Here is an 18,472-nt window from a genome sequence, read left to right on the forward strand (position 1 = left end):
ATCTGGTTTGATGATCGGCTGGTGTCTTGCCGGACAACCCATCAAATCCTTCTGCTCAACGCCGGCGAGACTTTTTGGGCCGATCACTTGAATTTCTCATTCCGTATCCCTCAGGGTATTTTAAGAAATTTGCAACAGCAGTTTTACTACGCCCAATCTCAAAAACGATGGCAGTTTGAGAGAAACCTTGTTTTTGCAGCTTGACAATTCTGCCACGTTCAAACTCTGTCAACTTTTCAGCCTTTGCCATGTTTTTACCCAATGTAACACAGCTGATGTCAGTGGGAGATGTTGACAACGCTAATGCATGAATACAAATGACTAAATTTCGTTACAGTATGGTCTTAAACTTTGACCAGCTAGTATTTAGGCTAATTTCATAGTTTTCACATTTTCCCTATTAAATGCTAAAAAGGTTTTTTATTTTCCCTTTTCTTATTTTCATCTTTCGAAGCTCTACTCAAATAAGTGGTTGAGTCTAACAACGCAAAATGCATATTTTTCTTTATGTTCATTGGCTTTAAGATTTTGGCCAGCGGTGTATTTTTTTGTTTGTTTGTTTGGAAATTTCGCACAAAGCTACTCGAGGGCTATCTGTGCTAGCCGTCCCTAATTTAGCAGTGTAAGACTAGAGGGAAGGCAGCTAGTCATCACCACCCACCGCCAACTCTTGGGCTACTCTTTACCAACGAATAGTGGGATTGACCGTCACATTATACACCCCCACGGCTGGGAGGGCGAGCATGTTTAGCGCGACGCGGGCGCGAACCCGCGATCCTCGGATTACGAGTCGCGCCAGCGGTGTAAATGTGTGTTTTTAAAAACCTACATTTTCTATATACGCCTATTCGTCTCTCTTTTTGTTTCCATAACAGAAGAAATGAATAAAGGACTTGTGACTTATGTAAGGATAAGCTTTTTGGATTTACATTATAGACATTTATGAACTTTAACGATGAAATATATCTATCAGCTTCATAAACCGGTACAAGTTATAAGGCAAATTTGTTCATTTTAACAATGCTCTTTATTTACAGTTTTGTAGATGTTGTTAAACAATCACTTCGTAATTACGGGGCCCCTCAGTGGCACAGCGGTACGTCTGCAGACTCACTTCGCTGAAAACTGGGATTCCGATACCCCTGAGGGGCAGAGCTCAGATAGCCCATTGTGTGGCTTTGTTCTTAATTCCAAATAATCAATCAATCAATTGTAATTGGAGACGCTTAGCACAAACAGTCCTTGAGCATCTCTGCATGAACTTCAACAACAAAATACACACATACGATTCCTTTAAAATATTTAAACACGAGCACTCCTTGTTCATTTACAGCACTTGATCTTCCCAAAGTATAATCACTGAACTGTTTGAGTAGCGACCAATTCGGATTACTAGGAAAGCGACTGAAATATATATGATACATATATGTACTACTATCTTTCTAAACAACTAGCAAGTCACATACTTATAATGAGTGAATATTTGTTGATGGACATTTCAAAGGTTGAATAAAAAAAGTTATTTAAATTTAGAAAATGCAGATCGTGGTAAACAAATTAAAATGGTTACATTCTATATCATTAACATGAAGATAACATAAGTGGATGACAACAACTTGTCATTTCACCTTTATCATTTTGATTTTGAAAAAAAGCTACAAACAAAACTTACTACTTCTGGAAAAAAGAGAAAAATAAAAAAGAGCATATTTGTGATGATGTAAGGACATACATACTATTGTAATCAATGATTAGCTAAGATTCTCAAAATCATGATAGAAACAGTGATTTACCATTACAAATTTGTTTTTTTCAGATCAGTAAACTTTTGTATATTCTAAAACAAAAAGAGAATAGTGTTTTCTTGAAAATTAGTATGGGCAGAACCGACAGCTATTCTTAGTCCTTTTTTCTGGATAACAAAATATTTAGCTTTAATGAAATCAAGATAATTAATTCTTGGTACAAAAGTAAAAATCCGTTTTTGATAACTATTATACTCTTGTCCATAGTCATTTCTCAGGAGTAAACCAATGATGTCCTTCTTAATTTTGTCACTGAGGGCTACTAAGAAAGATGAACTTGCAAAGGAACCAGATGCATTAATCCTTAGGGCAAGAGATACTTTTTGCAAGACTCCACCCTCGGACTGCACCTAGAAGAAATTTCACAAATAAACCTACTGTTACACCAGGTTCTAGAAGCCATATAAAGAGCATTATGCCTAATGTTTTATTGCCTTAGGTTCGACTCTTAGTGTGTATAATGTTTAAACTAAGTTACAAAACTCATCTCATAATCCCAGGTATCCTCTTGCTGTTTGCCTTTACAAGTCTTTACATTTGTTTCACAAATGCTAGTATATTAACCAGTGATTATATGAAATATCAACAACTACCAACCTCAGGTCATGTAGAACAAGGCTAAGAAAGTCACTACCTCAAACTTACAAAATAAGATTATATCTTAATGAATAGCACTAGTAAACACACTATATCAAAACTTACAAAGTGTCAATAAATGTTCTGAGATGGCTTGGCTGGCTAATGAAATGATTATAAATTTACATTTAAAATAAAATTTTTCATTACCTAGTCAAGCTGTTTCAAAACTTATCTTTTAAAGGTAGTTTTCCCGTTGTCAAGTTTTACAATATGTCTCTTGAACAATTCTGTAAAAATCACTACCTCAATACTTGCTAATATTTTCTGTTTAATTTTGTAAATAAGTAAAATATTGCTGTAAATCCACAACAAAGAAACCTAGTTTGTTTTTTCAATTAACGAAAATGTAATTTCCTTTTACTTAAACTTAAAGTATCGCATTTGTATTATATGCCTGGTAACATAAATACATTTGTAACCAAACCATGTACAGGTGTTACAAACTTAAAAGAAATATGTGATTTCTTGCAAAATAATCCCTTTACACATTTCAGTATAACGTTGTATGGGTGTAAACTGGTGTAGGTAAAGTGAACCAGTGTCTAGTGGTTAGTCTTTAACTTCATAAATTATACATTTGTTTTAGTAAATTATATTCTCTATTAACACAAATAGCTGCAAAGTTGAATTCAACAACTGAATACAATATTACAAGCTTCATGTATAATATTAGTATGAACAGAACCTAAACTAAACTAAACTAACGTGGCAGGGGTTCAGTTTAGAGAGAGAGAAATCCGAAGAGTTCTCTCTCCAACTGGGGTGTTCAGGAACTTTGTAGTTCCTCTTCGTCCCCTTTCGTGAATTGTTATTAGGATTAAGTGGTGGTTTTTTTTTTTTATTATTATTATTTTAATAAATTAATTATCGTTATTATTCTTGACTTTTTGGGTGGGGAATGTCTCACTAAATGGTCTTTTGGGTGGAGGCAAAGGTAGCAGTGGAAAGAAGGAGAGGTCGGGACCTGTCTCGAAAAGAAAAAGTTGGGTAGATGTGAACATGAATGTAATTCATTCAAGTTCAGATCAAATCAAACGGCCCGATTCTGGGTCGGGCAAAAAGGTTGCCTGGGCTGGGATCTAGAAATCCAATGCCTGAAGATTTTGATGTGGGGGGAAACGGGAGTACCCCGAGAAACCCACTTTCACACGACAGGCGCCGAAAGTTTTGCCTGTCGTGTGCCCTGTACCTGAAAAAAAAAAAAGGAATTCATGTTAATAACATAGTTTTATGTATTTAGACTCTTTGTTGATTGATTGTGATTCTTGAAATATGTTGTATGGTGATATGTATTTTGTTGGTGCACTTGATAATTTGTGTAGTGATGCCGTTAGTTTGTTTCTGTTTTCTGCTTTTCGATAATATTTCATAGAAAGTTCTGTTATTCTATCTCTTATAGTTGGTAAATTACTAATTTGGTGTAGATAATTTGTTGGTGTAAAAGATGGTAAACTGAATGCGGATTTTAATATTTTGTTTTGTTGCACTTGGATTTTTTGGAGTGTGTTGTTTGACATGTTGTATAGTTACTTGACATCCGTACTCTATTAGTGGACGGATGTAAGCCTTGTATATTTGTATAATGGTGTTCGGTGCGCATTTTGATTGTTTACCAGTTATAGTCTTTAGATATGAAATCCTTTTCTTATTGATGAGTGTATATTGTTTATGTGTTTTTTTCCATGTTAGTTTTGTGTCGAAAGTGACGCCAAGGAATGTGATGTTTTTGCTCATGTTGATGGTTGTGTTTCCAAGTGATAGATTTATTTTTCTAGATTTTTCTTTGCTTCTTTAGTTTTCTATAGAAGGTGATTGCTTGTGTTTTGTCGGATTTAACACGACCCTCCACTTGTTGCTCCATGTTGAGACGTTGTTTAGTGATTCTTGTACGCGAGACATGGCCATTACTGGGTTTCTGGAGGTGCTCCAGATTGCGATGTCGTCTGCGTATTGTGAATTGTGTGTGTATGTTAGATTTGGAAAAGGTATGTCACTGACGAAAATTATGTAAAGAAGTGGAGAGAGGACTGATCCTTGGGGCACTCCTGCCGTTATATTAAACAATTTGGATATGGTTTTATTGACTTTTACTTGTGCTGTTCTATTGGTTAAAAAATTTGAAATCCATTTGACTATCGTAGGATTTATTTGTAGGTGGTTTAGTTTGTATATGATGGCATTGTGCCAAACGCTGTCGAATGCTTTTTTTGACATCTAGGAATACCCCGATGGTTACTTGATTGTTGTTGTAAGCTTTGTATATTGATTCGGTGAGTCGTGTGAGGTGATCTGTTGTTTGTCTATTTTTCTGGAGGCATTTTGAGATTCTGGAAGGATGTTGTTTGATTCGCAAAATGGAGGAGACGGTTGGAGATAATTCTCTCCATCAGTTTGCCAAGGCAGCTTAACAGACTGATGGGGCGGAAATTATCTGGATTTGTTCTGTTAGTTTGTTTCTTGGGGATCGTTGTTATGATGGCTTTTTCCATGTGTCAGGGTAATACCCTGTCGCTAATGAAATGTTCATGATGTTTGTGAGGTGTTGTAGTAGGAGAGTGGAACTTTTTTTGAGAATAATATTTGGTATTTGGTCATGTCCGGGGGAAGTGTTCTTCAAGTTTTTGATATTAATCTTTAGTTCGGTTATGGTTATTTTTCTATTGATTGAATTTGAGTATGCTTCTAGTGTCTCTCCGGGAAATCCTGGTGAGAATGAAGCTTGGTTTGCATTTATGTAGTTGTTGACATGGTGTTGGTGTTGTGTGTCGAAATCTACTGAGTTTAAATCGCTAAAAGCGGATTTGTAATAGTCAGCTAATAAGTCAGCTTTCTCTTCGTCCGTCCTTGCGATTTTATTGTTGTGTGTGATGTGTTGTAACATGTGATTTGTGTTTTTGTCTGAACAGAACCTGCAGGGCCATATTTTTTTATAGCTGACTAGGCACTTAGGCTTAAATCCACCCCTGGATCCTGGAGTGTGAAAAGATGTGAAAATAGATTAATACTTGGTAAAAAAGATTTTTCCTTAGGTTTTATAGACAGCACTTATGTTTCAGGTGAACTTGAGAAATCCATCAACTGGATAAAATAGTTATATAAATAATCTCAGTAAATAATATTGTTTGTTATCTGTTGTCATTATTTGTAGTTTAATTGTTCTGTAATCTTAAACAATTCTACAGTAAACAAATACCAAGGTGGATTTACTTTAGGCTCAACACTCGTGTATTTGTTTTTATCACTGTATTAGTCATAGCAAACTTGTTTAAAAACATAATATTTATCATTTAGTTTTTCTCAATGAAACTATGAAATTCCCATAAAATATATTTTTACAGTGGAATTGAGAAGCAATATCAAGCCTTGTAGTCTTCCTCAAAATATAAGTGATTATATCATTCTTTGAAACTGCAATTTGTAGCTATATATATATACACTAAATTTTAGATGGATAAGATGCTGTAAATGCATCACCTCTTCAACAAGGGATGGGTAAGAGTCCAGCAAAACTTGATTGTAAATTCAGACATACAGACAGAAACTTGACTGTATCTTTGATGACACAATATGCTACAGAAATGACAGTAAAATCCTACTAGTGTAGGCTGAATGAACTCCTATTTTCTTTCGCTTGATGCACAAAATTGGTACAAATAGTGTCTACCAGGTAGTTTTTTTAAGTTGATTAAGCACTTAGGTTTAAGTCCACCCTTTGAAACTTGGGTGCGAGTGTCAAAAGATATGAAAATGGATCAATACTTAGTAAACAAGATTTTATTAAAAACCTTGAACCATCTATTCTGTAAAAATATATAAACTGTTATAATAAATGACAGTATAAAACTGTATACCTTAATTAAAATGATTAAATGATAGCTAAACTATACAGACAGGAAAATGCAACATCTGTAAAAAAAAACATTTTAAAGAATTTTAGAGGATTTTAGAAACAGAAACTAATTATCTGATTGTATATGTTTTCAAAACATTAGTCTTAATAATAAAAGATGTTCTCATTAAAAAACAAAACCAGTTCTACAAACATGTTCTCACCTCTTTATAATGGATAATAACATTTCATAATATACAGAAGGAACACAGCTTAATACCTTGTTCTTCATCATTAATTTATCTTTATTTTTCTATATTTCAACCTAGGCCCTTGAAGCCACATGGCTGGCACTATGCCACAAGTTTCAGTGTCTTGGATTTCAGAAAAGTATTTTAATTACTGGTAATACAAAATACAAGCCACACACCATCTTAAAATTTACAACATAAACACGTCTTCATGAACAAAGTCATGTCCTGATGAACAACACCAGTAGAAATTGCCCCCTCAAGTGGTAAATCTTTGGATTTACAATACTAAAATCAGGGGTTCAATTCCCCTCGTGGACACAGCAGGTAGCTTGATGTAGCTTTGCTAAAAACACACACACATACACACACAAAATAAAAAAAATATAAAGTCGTGTCTTGATCAGCAATAATGGACAGTACACTCACTTTACAATATTCAACACATAAAGTCATATCTTGATATGTAATGCTAGAAAACTTGCCACCTAAAAACATACAATAAAAAGTCATGTCTTAATGAGCAACTCTGGGCAATACACCCACTTTAAAATGAAATAAAACATATTTTTATGTCACATCTACGTAGTTTAGTATCAAATGTCATCATATTCGGTGAATAAATAACAAAGTTTAAAATTAAAAGCCACAAAGTTAGTAGCAAAACTCACCATATTTAGTAAATAAATAACTTTAAGTTTAAAATCAAGAACCACAAAGTAAACTGGCATGTCACCATATTTGGTGAAATAACAAAATTTATGTATTTTCAAAGCCAAAGTAGTTGCTAGAATCACTGAAATAACTGAAACCTGTTATTTAGTTTTGTTCTTGTATAAAGCCAAATATTTAACAATTCGTTTGTTTCTTTGCAATGTTCAGGTAGTATATTTTTGTAACAATTTCAATTTTTGCTGAATTTGAATGTTTTAAATAGAAAAAAATAGAAAACTTTGGTTATTGCATCACAATAGCATTAAATCTTGTTGTAAGTTTACTAATTTTAATTAATTTAGCCTTTCAGTTAATTGTTAACCAAAAAACAAACTTTATTCAGAACACATACAAGTTTCCTTGAAAATACACAAAGTATCTTAATTTCTTTTGAAAGACACTGAAACATGCAGCTTTCAAAAACACATACAAATTACATCTTCAACATTAATTAATTTGGAGTATTGTTTGTGAGTTGAGTTTTGCCTTTTGTTCTGATAGCTGTGTGGACATTTTTCAACAATGGTCAATAGAAATTTGTTGATGTAAATGAAGGAATGTTTTATAGAGTTGGTTTGTTCATCTATGTGGTCAGTTGTGCAGTCTTACAGCCATGTCTGCTTTTTAATGCATTCATTTTTTTTTGTTAGATTCATGGGCAAAATTCCAGTGAATGAAAAGAACCCTGGGTGAGTGATTTCAGTTTTAACTATGTGTTGGAGCTAATAATGTTGAAGTTAGGAAAGAATAGCTGTTTGTTACTTTCATGTTCGATAGTGAATTTATTGTTAGTATTAATGGAGTTCTTATATTCATAAAGTGTGCGTGTGTGTGCATCTCAGAAGGGCTGGTATGGGTATCAACACTTTTATTGATAAGGAGAGAACATTTCAACCCTCCTAGGCCATTTTCAGGTTAAGAAAGAGAAAGTTTGGATGTAACCTATGACAGACACGTCTTAGAGCCAAGAGTATAAATGGGTATCATGTTGTAGGGATCGTTGCAGATGGATGTTAGGTTATTAATAAGTATAGGTATAAAGGTGTTCCTTTATATTGGTTTAATTTTGGTTTTAATTGTTGTATATGTGGGGTTTCTTTGATTTTGCATTTATACTTGTTTCCCTACTTAATGTCTGGGTGTTTTCTATGGTTATGTTGTTTATTTGATTTGCAGTGTTCAAAAACGTGTGAAGGTGTTTATGTGTGTGTGTGTGTGTGTGTGTGTGTGTTTCTCTAAATCTAGTTTCCATTTTTCTACTTGTTTCTCCAAAATAGAAGTCATAGCAGTTGTTGCATTGTATTTTATAAATTGTGTTTATCAGTGTAGTTTTTACATAGTATGGACATTAGTTTTGTGCCTGGTTTTTGAATAAATTTAGCGTTTACTGGAATGTTGTGTTTTAAGTTTTTTTTCCAAATGTTGGTTATTTTTTCGTAGATGTCGAGAACATATGGTATGCAGCAGTATAAGGTTTTGTAGTTTGTTGTATCTTGAGGTTTATTGTTGTTTGTTTGTTGTTGGTATAAGTGTATAATTTTTTCCACATTTCTTTTGAGGTTTATGTTGATGAAGTGTTGTTTTATTTTAGGAACTTAAATAAAAAAAATCATCAATAGAAGAAATGACATTTATTTCATCCAACAGTGAAGAAACAAAAAACTATTCCCTAATTTTGTGAAGATAAAACTTTCAAAGAATTTTACCCAGTGTACAAACATTATCCATAATTTACATGTTAAGCTTGAAATATAAAGACTAAATGACTTACAGAAAAAATAACAAAAAAACTAGACTATCAACTGGCCTGCTGCATTCAACCAGACATTTATGGACTCATACAATGCAACATCAATCAACTCAATGGTAAGAACGACAAAGAAAAGGTCTGCCACCACAAGAAACTAAATAAATTAAGGTGCCAACAACAAAAATGATGCCAACATAACAAACCACCAACAAACCTTGTAATTAACAAATCCAATTAAAAATTAAGCAATGAAGAAATACATCTACTCAAGAAAGGACTCAACTTTGCAGCAACACCTAGAAAATTCCATCTATTGAAATGAAAGCCTGCCTGGTAGACCTAGCTAGAAGACTGGTGATTCACTCTACACAAACTAAAAACACCAACAAAACAATGAAAAACAACCACCAGAAAGAAGGCACATTTGACAACAATTCCACTGACAACCAACAACCTATCTTTCCAGGTAGAACTAAAAACATCTATTTCCCTGAAACACCTCAAAACAGTATCTTTAACAACTTTTTCAGAGAAAAACTATCACACAAAACTATCAACATAATTTCACAGAAAAGAAATCTAAAAAACAACCTCACACAAAAATATATGAATTCTATAAACAACTTAAAACAAGACAACAACATCAAAATTCTAAAAGCAGATAAAGGCAATGCTATAGTTATAATGAACACAAATGATTACATTCAAAAAATGAACATCTTATCAGATATACACAAATTTAAACTACTAAACACAAATCCAACAAAAACACATGAAGACTAGTTAAACAAAATACTACTAGAAATGAATAAAACCAACATAACCTCGGAAAACATTTATTCTTACCAACAAAAGACCGACCCATGCACATCACAACTATACAGCACCCCCAAACCTCACAAACCTGATTGCCCATTATGATCCATAATGTTGAGTACGAATTATTTAACTACAACCTTGGTAAATATATATCATGGGCATTTTTTAAATATGCAACATCAGCCAGCTCCTTTTTCAAAGACTCTTTTAACTTTAAATATATTCTTAATCAACAATATCATAAAGCCTTAAAGGCCAGTTTTAATGTAATCTCCCTCTTCACAGAAGTCCCAACAACTGAAGCCTGCAGGATAGCTTTATAACTTTATATCCAAGACCCCAACTCACTGATACACATCCCAAGCAACCAATTAGAAACCCTTATAGAATTCACTACCACCAAAAGTAACTTTATGTTCAATAACCAAAACTACTACAAATAAATGGCCTATCTATGGGGAATCCTGTGTCACCAGTTCTAGCCAACATTTTTATGACACAGACTGAATCACAAGCAATCAATTCAGCCTTACACCCAACACTATACTGGTACAGGAATGTTGATGATAAATAGGGTAGAGGCTGGCTTGTTTGTTATGGATATTAATGCATCTGTGAGGGAAGTTTTTAAACTATGACTAAACATTAGCAAGGGCCAGGAAAAACAAAAGCATAAAAAGTGACAGAGAAAAGTTCACCATAGGAAATAAGAATGGAAATAGTTATATGGGTGTTGATTAATTGTTACTATTGTAATGCTAGAAGTATAAGAAATAAAATAGATAAATTTAAGAGTACCGTTAGGAATGGGGAATTTAATATGATTGGAATAACTAAAACATAGTTAAACGTAGATGATTTTGTTGACAAATGTCTTTGAAATAGGAGGTTACAGGCAATATAATAGGGTTAGATTAGTAAAGCCTGGAGAAGTGGCTTTATATGTGAAATGTGAGTTACATCATGTTGAAGTTAAGGACATTAAAGATAATAGCAACAATATTGAATCTATTTGGGTTTCTGTTAGCAATTATAAAGTGAAAAAGGCTTTTAGTTGAAATTTGTTAAGACCACCAAATGACATTGATGAAATTATGGAGAAAATTTACAAGGACATTAAGATTTCACCTCTTAATGAAGTCATAATTATGAGGATTTTAATTTCAGGTACATAGACTGCAAAATGTTAAAGTGAAAGTGTGAAGGAGAAAGGTTTCTAGAAACTATTCATGACAGCTTTCTTCACCAATTAGTGAAGGAATCTACTAGAAACAATGATATTTTATATTTATTGTTAACTTTAAATGCAATAATGGTTCAGATGGAACCATTTGGAAATTGGGGAACATCTGGGTGCAAATAATTACTGCTCTATTAGATTAAGTTTTGCTGCATATGGAGATAAGAAATAATTATATTTTGATTACAAATATAAAAAATGCACATTTTGAAGGTATGCAACAAGAATTATCTGTTATAAACTGAGTAACTGAGTTTTTGGAAATACCAATAGGATGTGGAAATTTTTTTACTATTCAAGGTAAGCATATTCTTTATGGAAAGAAAAGAGTGGCAACAATTAAAAAAAAACAGGTTGATTCACAAAGAGTATAAGAGATGAAATTGAAGAAAAGCATCTTAAATTCGAGAAATTTAAATTTACTAGTATGACAGGAGACTTAGAAAAAGATTATAGAAGATCATGAAAGTTGGTGAAACTACAACATTAAAAAGGATGTATGAGAAAACGTTGGCTGAAAAAGTAAAAATTAACAACAAGGATTTCTTTAAATACATTATGGGAAAGCAAAATGTGAGAAATGGGTAAGGACCCTTGAGGGATGATAAAGGAAGGCTCATATTTAATGATTATGGGATGGCTGGGTTATTAAATTTTGCCTTTTCTTTAATTTATTTTAATGGATATTTACACAGTATTCCCTATCTTGAAGAGTTGATAGATGGAAACAAGATTACTTGACTGATTCTGAGCTGGCTAAGAAAAAAATTGAGAAGTTTGAAGGATGTTAAGGCTCCTTGATAAAATATTTCCCAAAGGTTTTGAATAAAACAGTAAAACATTCTCAGTATAAAACAAACCCAGTTCAATGATCATGCTTTCAGTCCTCTGTAATGAATTCCAAGAGTTCATTACCTTGTTCTTCACTTATTTTATCTGCAGGTGAAATTAATCTATAATGACTAACTTTAACTACATAAATAAATTAGATCATCTTTATATGTATATGTATACATATTAGAAGTACAAAGGAATTTAAAGTGAATTATTGCCATCTTTATTTAATAGAAAAATTAAAACTTCATCTGAAAAATCTGTTTCTTATAAAATGAACAACTGGAAGGCTGAATTCAACATTTGAACACAATATGACATGTTCAAACCATATACACTGTGGTATTTAATGGCACTGGTTGTAAGGATGAAAGGGTTTTGGCAACACTTGCATATTACATCATCTCTGTATTGATTATCTGCAGGAATCAATGGTTATGTTACTATGAAAATCTGTACCAACAATAGTTTCTCAATACACACTATGGAAACTATTCTGACTTTTATTCTCTTATTCATGGTCATTCATCAGAAATAAACCATAGATGTCCTTCTTAACTTTGTCACTGAGGGTAATTAAGATGACCTTGCAGAAGAACCAGATACTTTGATCCTTACGTAAAATGTACATTTTTTTGCAAGACTCCACCCTTGGCATATACCTAGAAGAAATGTTATGAATAGGTCAACTACAATATCAGGATACTCAAATACTGACTCGCAAATCTTTTGATATTCTTTTAAAAGATTACTGCATATGTAGATGAAGATAAGGGTGTAGCATATAAGATATGGTGTATCTGGACTTTTGGAAAGCACATGACAAGGAGCCACTTACAAGGCTTGTAAAAAATATATCTCCATTGGGGAGGGGATTAAGTTAGCAAATTGGATAGAAGAAAATAGAAGGTTGTTACAAATGGGGTTCAGCCAAACTGGACTGATGTCACAAGTGAGGTGCTTCATAGCTCAATCTCAAGATTTTTGCTCTTTTGATTTACATCAGTGACATATGTGAAAGAATGGTCAATAAATTACTTACGTTTGCAGATGATATTAAGGTCTTGGATTTTGCCAGCTGTGAAGAAGATACTGTTGATTTACAAAAGGATCAGTTAGTAAGGTAGGCAAATAAATTGCAAATGGGTTTTAATTATAATCAATGTAACATAATGCACGTGAGTTATCACAACTGAAAATATAAGGATAATTTGAATAAGAATAACATTAACAATGTTATGAAAGAAGGGGATTGTGTCATAATGTTAGATCAGTCTCTAAAGCTATCCAAGCAGTGTTGTTGTTGTTGTTGTTAGTGATAGGGCAAACAGAATTTTAGATTCTATCTACAGAAATATTGAATACAAGTCAAGAGATATTATAATTTCATTATGTAGGTGACTGGTTGGGCCACATTTAGAATACTTTGTTCAGCCTTAGGCTCCTTACCTTCAGAAAGCCATTGAATTGTTGAAAAGTATTGCAAGTTACTAGAATGATGGCCGAAATGGAGGGAATGTCAAAGAAAGAGAGGTTGAAATCTCTAAAATTGTTTTTTATTGAAAAAATAAAGAGTTAAGGAGAATCTAATTATGAAGATATTTGATAGTGTTAATGCATCACCTTTTTCAAAAGTGAGAATAGTAGGAACACAAATGTACATTTTGGCAGGATAGGAGTTATCTTCAGCTCAGTTTCATTTTTCTAGAGAAAGTTTGAAAACTATATGAAGTATAAGGGCTGGTTTTAAAATTTGGTAAATTTATTTACTGATAGTTTTAGTTTAGAAGCTGGAACAGCTGAATGAACCAATGGGTTGGTCCCATGTTGTTTCATTATAAGCACAATGTGATGTCATTTTTGACTTTCTTAATTAAATGCTTCATAACAGGATAATCATACTACTTTCATACATCAACACCAAACACCAGTAAATTATACAAGTTATTCAGTTAGAATATTTTTAAAAAATTATACAAAGTTAAATATATTTCACTACATTAAAATTATAACTAAATTAATTTGCTTATTATTTCAAAATATGTGTATTATGTAGTAGAACTGAAATAATCTTGTCAGTCCTCAACACACACACACACACAAAATATCATTACAAACCATAGTTCTATAATAGGGTTTATTCCAGATACCTTTATTTTAAGTACTTCTTTACTTTGATATAAGGAAAAAATAACTTATGAATATGAACAAAAACTTTCTGAATAGTGTTATCTTTAACCTCATTGGAATTAAATAAACTGATGTTTTAAATAGTTTGTTGCCTTACCTAGTTATGAAGCAGCAAAACTGCATGCAGTTCCTACTGCACAAACAGCAGCTAACATTTCACTAGTTCTAGAGTCATTCTAGAGAGACAAGACATAACTTTGTTGGAAAATATTAATCATATATACTCTCAACTATCACAGTTATGCTTATTTATACATTAAACTGCATGGGTAAACAATAACCATAACAAACTCACAAATTCCTCATGTGGTTGTGTTGGGGATGAAATGGTTCTAATTAAGCTAATGTTGTAGTTTGATTATATAACCAATCATGTATAACTTTGTTGACATGAATTTTAAATATTTCTTGTTAGTTTATCAAACAAGAGTTTAGATCTTACAAGCAGTAAATTTGGTTTATTATGTAAGCCACATATTTCATCAACAGTATTTATCATTACTTTTGAACTAAATTTTTATTTTTTGTATATAAAAAGTAAGCTTTGTGATTAGAATTAAGTACGATATACCTTCTCTGAAGCAGTAAACAATTTCATAAGAAAGCACAACTATTCCATATTCCATTTCTTCTAAAGATCATGTAATCTTATTAACACTTGATTAGATTGTTTTATAACACACAATCTGCATTGGAAATGTATTACCTTAGGCAGGTTATTTTCAGTTAATTTAAATTATTACTTTGTTATTAGATCACACAACTGAATTTCACAAAAATTCTGCAAGCATTTTATTTTTTCTCATATGATCTTTCATTAAGAGGTTACTGCTTTCAATACAGGCAAAATGTGAGTTGTTTTCTGAAAAAAAAATTAATTTGACATCTAAAAAATATTTTTTATTCCCTAATAATATACATCTATTAACAAAAAAAGCTTAAAAAACTTTTGAGTTTTATTATTACTTCCAAGTGATATACCATCATATATTACTTAAAAATTCCTCATGATTTGTAGACTCACTTAGTTAACATGTATTATATAAATTAATCAAATTATATTTTTAATTTGTTTTGTAGTGTGTAAAAATGTAAGTGAAGAAAGCAATACAATTAAAATTATTAAAATGGTTTACTTTTCAAACATTAAAAGCAAACAATAACATAAATACATTTTTAAAGTTCATGATGTTATATTAATGTTACTTCCATAAAACTTGTGTTCCAAAAACAAAACCATGCAAACTAATTTCATAGATACCTTTGAAGGAAGTCGCAAGTTTACTAAGTAATGTGGCCAAGTGCTTGCTACATGTACAAATGGTCCCTGTAAGTTGACAAGCACAGCAAAATTACATAAATATATACAAAAATGGATGTTGTATTCAACTGATAATAAAATGGAATTATTTTCTAGCACAATTACAACAAAATTTATAATTCAGACTCAATCAAAGTGAAATGTACAAATTTAATGTCAGCATTTAAAATCACATAAATAAAATAACATTACCTTTAAAGATGTTATAATTCCATTGTACAGAATACTGTTTTGGCTTCAATTGGAGTACTGTGTTCAGTCTTGGGATACTTACCTCAAACAGAACATTTTCTAACAAAATTGTTGGCCTTGGAATTAGTTGCCTTTATAAGTAGTATGTGTAGTTAATTTAAGGGAGTAGTTTCCAGGAAAGTTTGTAAGACAAGGGCTGGTTTTGAGTTGTTGGTTTTCCAATTAATAGTTTGGTGGATAGGATGGCCCAGATGACCAAAAGATCCTTTGTTGTCCTTAAATGTTATTTTAATAAAATAATTCTAAACAAACACAAAGCTCTTTGTTTTAAAATAAACATGTACTTAGATATGTACCAAATAAGACACTGTTACTATGTTAGTATACAGCATTCTTTATCTGGGAATTATCTTCACCTTATAAAAGTTTAAGAACTATGTATAAGATTATTAACCAAATCAACAGTTTATTAACTTTCTGTGGAACAATAAGTATTAAACTGTTAGTTTGAACAACTAACTAATGGTGAAATGAAATTAAGGGCAATATTGATTGTGTTAATTGTGAAGATATTAAGTGTAATAATTAACATTTATATCAAATATCTAACATAATCTGATCCCTTTCTCCCTATTTACCTCACAGACTATTCTTCCCACAAGCCTTGTTAACGAACCACTTATAACTAACCTCCTTATCATACACATCCTTCTCTAAACCTTTTGTTTTTTACCTCCAGTAGTTTATGTGCAGAAGCCAAGAGCCAAAAATTGTTGCTCAATCAGTGTGATATTTAATTGACATACATCCTAGCTAATTCTGTGTTAAAAGTTTTTAATAGAAACACTAAAAGTATAAAACTAAAGGATGAAAAAATAAAATATGAATTATTTCTTCTTGATATTTTATATATTATCAACATTAGGAACAGTCAATATGACATATGCTTATCTGTAGTTTTGTAGGTATGTGTAAGTTTATCTTCTAATGCCATACATTGTATCGTTATTGAGTACAGGTTTTGTGGCTGTTTGCTGATAAACTACTAATATCTACTCTGATCTATTCTTCAAAGTCCTTTTCAACTAATAGATTTTTGTAATTGCTACTGTTACTTTTGTCTCTGTACCATAACTAAAATACATTTTTATTTCCTTGTGTTGATAAGACGAGGAAAGTTATTTTCACACATGGGTTAAACTAATTGCTTAAAAATATATAAAATAACATGTACGTAAAAGTAACAATTATATTAAATTAAAAACATACACAGTAATAGTGGCCAGGGTAGTAGTAATCAGTAGGAATCCAATGTTTTAGACTTATCTGAGACTTTTCTTCAGGTGTTCCGGGTTATTTCAGCCTTCAGCAAGGTTGTAATGGAATATTACGACCAAAGCAACAACGCAGAGACAAGCAAAGAGTACCTTAGAGAAAAATACAAAATGTTATCATTAGACTTTCAGATATTAAAACTACAAAGTTCTATTCTGTACATTTATACAAAGAATTACAATCAATGAGAAAATAAAATGTTATAAATTAATAAAAATGATAAAATGCCAATCAAATTATGGAGAAAGTCAATATTGGAATTTATACAGGTAAATTAACATATCAGTTTGTTTAGTTTGTAATAATAATGTCAGAAGATTTTAAAGATAGAAATTCCTTCCGTCTTCAGAATAATACTAAATAAACGATAAGTTGTGATTTTAAAATCAAACCAGTATCAAGGTCAGCTCAGACTCTTACGTAATGAAGAAGGGCAACATTTGATTTAATTCTATAAAACCATAATAAAAACCAGTACAATGTATTAATACTCTCGTAATACTTCACCAACATTTCATGGAGTGTGTGTGTTTCTTATAGCAAAGCTACACCGGGCTATCTGCTGAGCCCACCGAGGGGAATCGAACCCCTGATTTTAGCGTTGTAAATCCGTAGACATACCGCTGTACTAGCGAGGGGCCATTTCATGGAATTAATTTACTTAAGGAATTGGAACATATTTCTCTATGTGTGTGTGTGTGTGTATATATATATATATTAGTAGTACTATTTCATTTTGAAATGAAGGATACAAACCAAATCTTTGTCGTTAGAAATAAGTTAAATAAGTTTAGGAGATGGTTTTCCTTTCACTCTGAATAATTGGAATGTTGAATTCAACATTTGAACAAAACATGACAAATTTAAAACATATATACTGTGATATCTATAACAATAATAATTGCTGGAATCAAAGGGTTTTGACAACACTTACCAATCGCATCCAATGTGGTTCCTTAGAAGGATGCTAAAAATATCATGGACTGAAAGAAAAACAAATGTGGAAGTCATGGAACTGGCAGGATACAAAAGGTCCCTCATAAAAACTATAAGAAAGAGACAAATGGAATTTCTAGGACACATCTGTAGGAAGAATGGGATAGAGAAACAGATGCTATGTGGAAAAATAGAAGGGAGGAAAAGTAGAGGGTGTCAAAGAACTAAATATATCGACAGCCTCAATAACTATGTCACCAAGAACTCAATGAGCAACATCGAGTTGATAAGGAGGATTGACAACAGAAAAGTCTGGCATGCCATGGTCGTCGATGTCTGCCGCAGATTTGACACATGAAGAAGAAGGCCAATCATATCATCTTTGTAGTGATTGTATGTAGAATCAACAGCTAAATTAACAAAGAAATCTGTACCAACAACAGTACCTCGATACCCACTATTCCAGCTTTTATACTCTCTCGTTGACGGTTGTTTTGCAGATGTAAACCATAGATGTCCTTTCAGCCTTGGTCATCGAGGGTCATTAAGGAAGATTAAGTTACATAAAAACAAACATTCCAAACTTAAGTCATCCTATTCGTTTTATTTTTCCCAGG

At 32.1% G+C, this 18,472-nt stretch overlaps 1 protein-coding gene and 1 long non-coding RNA gene across 9 annotated transcripts; one reads left to right on the forward strand and one right to left on the reverse strand.

The window, feature by feature from the left end:
- Positions 1 to 1,906: 1,906 nt before the first annotated feature.
- LOC143230501 (chloride channel protein clh-3-like) lies at positions 1,907 to 17,095 on the reverse strand. 8 transcript variants are annotated; one of them, XR_013016456.1, is made up of 5 exons: positions 16,223 to 16,838; positions 15,333 to 15,398; positions 14,169 to 14,247; positions 12,924 to 12,973; positions 1,907 to 2,155 (listed from the first exon to the last, which is right to left on the reverse strand). XR_013016456.1 is itself a non-coding variant. In XM_076464177.1 (4 exons), exons 1-3 carry the CDS (start codon positions 16,289 to 16,291, stop codon positions 14,173 to 14,175), a joined length of 210 nt encoding a protein of 69 aa, XP_076320292.1. In that variant the 5' UTR covers positions 16,292 to 16,842; the 3' UTR covers positions 1,907 to 2,155; positions 14,169 to 14,172. The 8 variants fall into 8 exon arrangements, 3 of the variants coding, with proteins under 3 accessions (XP_076320292.1, XP_076320294.1, XP_076320293.1); XR_013016457.1 differs by lacking the exon at positions 1,907 to 2,155 and adding an exon at positions 6,555 to 6,870 and having other exon boundaries at positions 16,223 to 16,839; XR_013016459.1 differs by lacking the exon at positions 1,907 to 2,155 and adding an exon at positions 6,879 to 7,012 and having other exon boundaries at positions 16,223 to 16,841.
- On the forward strand, positions 5,100 to 17,030 carry LOC143230502 (uncharacterized). The gene is made up of 3 exons (XR_013016461.1): positions 5,100 to 5,452; positions 7,889 to 7,927; positions 16,928 to 17,030. It is a non-coding gene; the product is annotated as an uncharacterized LOC143230502 (long non-coding RNA).
- Positions 17,096 to 18,472: the final 1,377 nt, after the last annotated feature.

The sequence above is a fragment of the Tachypleus tridentatus genome, chromosome 10 (assembly GCF_004210375.1).
Source record: "Tachypleus tridentatus isolate NWPU-2018 chromosome 10, ASM421037v1, whole genome shotgun sequence".
In the NCBI taxonomy this organism is placed as follows: Eukaryota; Metazoa; Arthropoda; class Merostomata; order Xiphosura; family Limulidae; genus Tachypleus; species Tachypleus tridentatus.

Coding starts and splice junctions, on each gene's coding strand:
- LOC143230501 (XM_076464177.1), bottom strand. CDS start 16,291: ATGTGTATGATAAGGAGGTTAGTTATAAGTGGTTCGTTAACAAGGCTT. Junction 15,399..16,222: donor TGGGAAGAATAGTCTGTGAG/GTAAATAGGGAG, acceptor GTCAACTTACAG/GGACCATTTGTACATGTAGC. Junction 14,248..15,332: donor ACTTGCGACTTCCTTCAAAG/GTATCTATGAAA, acceptor TTGTCTCTCTAG/AATGACTCTAGAACTAGTGA.